This window comes from Furipterus horrens, unplaced genomic scaffold (assembly GCF_987537825.1).
Source record: "Furipterus horrens unplaced genomic scaffold, mFurHor1.1.pri manual_scaffold_2, whole genome shotgun sequence".
Taxonomy (NCBI): domain Eukaryota; kingdom Metazoa; phylum Chordata; class Mammalia; order Chiroptera; family Furipteridae; genus Furipterus; species Furipterus horrens.
Window position 1 is genome coordinate 12,927,035 of NW_028327172.1, and position 5,393 is coordinate 12,932,427.

General features: G+C 56.9%; 1 protein-coding gene across 1 annotated transcript; it reads left to right on the plus strand.

Moving 5' to 3' along the window:
• Positions 1–327: 327 nt before the first annotated feature.
• Positions 328–3,867, plus strand: CHST1 (carbohydrate sulfotransferase 1). Its single transcript, XM_090267566.1, has 2 exons — positions 328–568; positions 1,738–3,867. Exon 2 carries the CDS (start codon positions 1,780–1,782, stop codon positions 3,013–3,015), a length of 1,236 nt encoding a protein of 411 aa, XP_090123692.1. The 5' UTR covers positions 328–568; positions 1,738–1,779; the 3' UTR covers positions 3,016–3,867.
• Positions 3,868–5,393: the final 1,526 nt, after the last annotated feature.

The following is a 5,393-nucleotide window of genomic DNA, read 5'->3' on the forward strand; positions in this document are numbered from 1 at the left end:
GGTCACTAGAGCTGAATGAACAGAGCCAGCAAGGCCTGGGTGTGTTTGTGGCCAGTGGATTTCTTTTCAGTTCCATTGGGTGGTGGGTGGGTGGGTATGGTGGGTGCCTCCCTGGGGTGTTTGCCCATGTGGGGCACCAACTCTTGGTTAGCTGAGGGTGCAGGCATGCCAGCTCCTTGCCCACTGGGTTCTAGTGTGAACAGAGGGACTATGGCCTGTTAGGAGAGTATGGGTGTGTGGGTAGGGGAAGTGGGTGGAGGGGGTGGGATGTAGCCCAGGACTCTGAGGGCTGGATGCAGGGATCAGAGATGGTGCTGGGCTATTGTATTGGGAGCTCGAGTCCATGATAGATATGGGAGAGCAGGCAAGGCCCTCCTCCCCCAGCCCTGGGGGGCAGTCAGCAGGGCACGGGACGCAGGAGAGCAGGGGGAGGGAGGGAGGTGCTGGAGCCCGACCCCGTCTTCGGAACTCCTCCTCTCCTTGTCTCCCTGCAGTCTGCTGGCCGCAAGGCTATAGCACAGGACACCTGGCGGCTGTGGACTCCCCAGCTTGGAGCAGCCCGTCTTCGGTGAGTGCTGGACCCCTCCCTGCCTTCACTCTCAGGGCAGCCCCAGGCCTCTGCCAGGGCCTAGAAACTGAGCTAGCCTCTCTTGGGGCACTTCCAGGTGCTTAGGCTGGCTCCTTGCCCTGTACCCTGGGCACGCCCTTCACTTTCACAGCTCTCCTGGGGCCCTCCTCACCCCCCATGCTTGCCTTGGGGTGCTAGTTCTGTCCCACCCTTTTCTCTTCCCTCTGTCCTGCCTGGTTCTCTGGGGCCATTGCTGGGTTATGGGAGGGTGTCTGAGCTCACCCTGTGGAGAGAAGGGGTCGAGGGCCTAAGGGTGGAGGCCCTTGAAGACTGGCCGAGGTGGAGGGGCCAGTCACTCTGCTGTCATGGAAGTCATCTGCTCCACGGTTAGGACCTCTTCCCTCTGTGGTTGGAAGCAAACCCAGGAGGATGCCGGGATCTGGGAAGGGATACTTCTCAGCAGCCGCTGGACTTGCCTCTGATCTGGGCCGGGAGACTCTTAGGGACCTCAGGGGCCCCAGGAGTCTTCATCTGGATGAGCCGGCCACCCACATGCATGAGTCAGGAGATGGTGGTGCATGACACAGGTGCCCACCTTCCCTGACCCGGCAGGCATGGGTGAGCCAATGCTGGCCACTATGGCTCCCAGAGTGCCGGGGTCCTTCTGCGTGGGGCTTCTGACATGGACTCTTCTTCCTCCTGGGGGTGGACAGGGGATGGACCAAAGGTGACCCCCATGGGCCAGTTCATGAGGGTGGAAGAAGATGCAGGTGAGCCCAGGGGATGCAAGCACAGGTGACAGGCAGTGGCCAGGGAATGGCTGGAAGCAGGAACTTGTCATTCCTTCCGTGTGGGAACTAGGGGAGTTAGGTTCTTGCCCTGTAGTTCCCCACTAAAGAGCTGAGGGTTCTTGCTGGGAAACCCCTGTAGCGCTCTAGGTTAAACCCTGCAGAATAGGGTGCAGGGAGTCAGTTGGCCCGTCCCCAGTAACTCCCCCAGAGAACAGAGAACTCTCGTGTAGAAGCTGCTTGGGGCCTTGGGTACGTGAGCGAGCACTGAGCAGGGAGCCAGGGTACTTCCCTGCCCCCTCTCCCAGGGAGACCAACTCTTCTTTCACGGGAGGCACCCACGCCTGGCTGCCCCTGACCACTGCCCGCTCTTGCCTGCAGACCTCGAAAGGTGGAGAAACAGCCCCATGAAGGTGCCCAGCCATGCAATGTTCCTGGAAGGCCGTCCTCCTCCTTGCCCTGGCCTCCATCGCCATCCAGTACACGGCCATCCGCACCTTCACCGCCAAGTCCTTCCACACCTGCCCGGGGCTGGCCGAGGCGGGGCTGGCCGAGCGGCTGTGTGAGGAGGGCCCCACCTTCACCTATAACCTCTCCCGCAAGACCCACGTCCTCATCCTGGCCACCACGCGCAGCGGCTCCTCCTTTGTGGGCCAGCTCTTCAACCAGCACCTGGACGTCTTCTACCTGTTTGAGCCCCTCTACCACGTCCAGAACACGCTCATCCCCCGCTTCACCCAGGGCAAGAGCCCCGTGGACCGGCGGGTCATGCTGGGCGCCAGCCGGGACCTCCTGAGGAGCCTCTATGACTGTGACCTCCACTTCCTGGAGAACTACATCAAGCCGCCGCCTGTCAACCATACCACAGACAGGGTCTTCCGCCGCGGGGCCAGCAGGGTGCTATGCTCGCGGCCGGTGTGCGACCCTCCGGGCTCCGCCGACCTGGTGCTGGAGGAAGGGGACTGCGTGCGCAAGTGCGGCCTGCTGAACTTGACAGTGGCTGCGGAGGCCTGCCGCGAGCGCAGCCACGTGGCCATCAAGACAGTGAGGGTGCCTGAGGTGAACGACTTGCGGGCCCTGGTGGAAGACCCCCGGTTAAACCTCAAGGTCATCCAGCTGGTCCGAGACCCGCGTGGCATTCTGGCCTCCCGCAGCGAGACCTTCCGCGACACGTACCGGCTCTGGCGGCTCTGGTATGGCACCGGGAGGAAGCCCTACAACCTGGACGTGACACAGCTGACGACGGTGTGCGAGGACTTCTCCAACTCCGTGTCCACCGGCCTCACGCGGCCCCCGTGGCTCAAAGGCAAGTACATGCTGGTGCGCTACGAGGACCTGGCCAGGAACCCCATGAAGAAGACCGAGGAGATCTACGGGTTCCTGGGTATCCCCTTGGACAGCCACGTGGCCCGCTGGATCCAGAACAACACGCAGGGTGACCCCGCCTTGGGCAAGCACAAATACGGCACCGTGCGCAACTCTGCGGCCACAGCCGAGAAGTGGCGCTTCCGCCTCTCCTATGACATTGTGGCCTTTGCCCAGAACGCCTGTCAGAGGGTGCTGGCCCAGCTGGGCTACAAGATGGCCACCTCGGAGGAGGAGCTCAAGAACCCCTCCATCAGCCTGGTGGAGGAGCGAGACTTCCGCCCTTTCTTGTGACAAGGGCCCCGTGGGTGGTGGCGAGGGGCACATGGTGTTGGTTTTGATAAAAGGGACCGTTTTTAACTGTTGCCTTATTTCCCCCTCCCTCTCCCACACTATCTTTGTGTCCTTCGGTCCCCCCTCGCCCCCACCCTCCACACACTTCCCTCTGCCTCTTTTGTCTCTGAAATTTGCACTATGTCTTGGACAGGAATCACTGGGGCAGCAGGGGAGTGAAGAGGGGCACAGCCCCCACGCCACCCCATTCAGACACACGGATATTGGGTCTCTGTGTGGGTGGTGAGAATGTTTACAAGCACCGCACACACACATTCACCTATGTGCACACACACACGCAGGCGCCCACAAGGAGAGACACCCCAAACCACACAGCTTCTGAAGCTCTTTGAATGGATGAGGGGTCAGGGTATGGTAGTTTTGGCCCGGTCTTACTTCTACAAGGTAAGAGGTTACAAAAAAAGCCACCTCCCTCTGATTTATGAATGGTGTCTATCCCTCTTCGTCCTGCTTCCTGCCCCTAATGCCCACTGCCCCCTTTGGAGCATAGAAACTGCCCCCTCCTGCCCACCCTTGCCTGTCGGTGAGCAGGTTTTTACTGTGAGGTGAATATGGACCTTGTTTATTTTTTTTCCAGACTGTGGCAATGCTGTCTGTCTGTCTGTCTGAGTCTTGTGGCTGCCCCTGGACCAGTAATGACTGATAAATCTTATGGGTTTCTGATTGATCTTGGGGTCCATCTGTGATATTTCTTTGTGCCAAAAAGAAAAAAAAAAAAAAGTGGATCAGTTTGCTAAATGAACATTGAAATGCTTTATCTGTGTTTTATGTAAATAAAAGAGTGCAATAATATCTGGGTGTGACTGTGAGATATTCTGCGTGGGCGAGGGCAGGCCTCAGTGGGGTCTGGGTGTTTCTGACTTTGGGGAGGAGAAAAGGAGGTGGAGGTGGGGGTTCAAAAACCAGTCTCTGGCTTTCAGAAATCAAGTCACCTTCACCACCCTCCACACTGAGTTTAGGGTTGGGTTCCATTTCCATTCGGTCAGTTGAGATTGGGTACCTTATAGCCAGGGGTGATAGTCAAAACATTGAATAAGTGGTATGGCTTGCTGAATCAACGTCCAGAGGTCAGGAAGGACATCCTGGTGACCTTCCTGTGCCAGGTGTTACTCCTTTAATTGCTGGATCTGGGGCAAAGATAGCTGGGGACGGGGAACATTTGAGAGATGGGTTGGGTCAGGGCAGTGACTTCTTATCACCTGGCCTGGAAGTATTTCAGTATTTTAACAGCTAGTGCAGGTGAACTGCTGTCTACCCTGGTGGAGCACCAAATGCGCTCATTTCCTTTCCCATCCTTGGCAATCTAGCGGCTTCCTCTAAGGAGATTTCCCAACTCTTATTGCAAGAAAACAGCTGGTTCCTGGGGTGGAGGTCACAGCTCTGTTGTCCTGCTACAAAGAAAAGTGCCTGGGATTAGGCAGCTCCAGTTGTCCAGGGCTTCCTGATGAAACTGGGTCCTGGGGCTATATTAGGAGTCAGGAGGATATAGTCAGTTGCTATAGCAAATACCTTAGATCATAGTAGCTTAATCAAGGTACTATTACCCTGTACATGGCAGTGCATGCCAAGTTGTGTGCCCGGGTTGTGTGCCCAGATATCAGGGACGCTGGTTCGTGCCATGTTGTTGCTCCATCATTCTAAGGAGTTGTCCTTGGCTATGTGGTCCAATATGGCTCACCAGGCAGTGGTAAGGAGAAAAACGAAGCACACCTCTGTCCCTTGTGAGCAAAACCCCAAAGTTAGAGACATTACTTCCAGTCACATCTCATTGGCTAGAGCCTGGTCATGTCACATTTAGCTGCAAGGAAAGCTGGGAAATGTAGTCTTTTATCTGGGTGGTTATGACTATTAAAGTAGCCAATGGGTCAAAGGCTTATCTCCCTGGGCTTCAGGTTTCTTTTCTGTAAATGGGAGACAGTATGATTTAAACCCTCGTGTCCTAAGACCAGGAAGCGATATGGAAAAGGCTGTTAAGACTGGCGCTTTTGGGGCCTACTACCCAGCCTCTGGTTCACAGGGGCTGCTTCTCCAGCTTGTGGTAAGTGAGTCAACCTATACGTTGGCTTCCTGGCATAAGTGCCTTCCTCAGTGACCTGGTCGGCTGTGCTAGCACGCAGGGAGGACCTGCTCCAGTGGAGGCCACTGCAGGTTGGTTCTCACCCCGTTACAGTAAACGATGTTGCGGCACTTGTCTCCCGAGGAGCTTCCTTGTCTTCGCTCTCCCACTGCCCTGCCTTGGACAATTCCAGAGCCAGGGGGCTTCTCTCTTCTGGATGGGTGGCTTTATGTTCAGCCTGGGAGACACTGCAGCTCCTGGC

Excerpts from the sequence above, each read along its gene's own strand:
- CHST1 (XM_090267566.1), top strand. The coding sequence starts at position 1,780 with ATGCAATGTTCCTGGAAGGCCGTCCTCCTCCTTGCCCTGGCCTCCATC.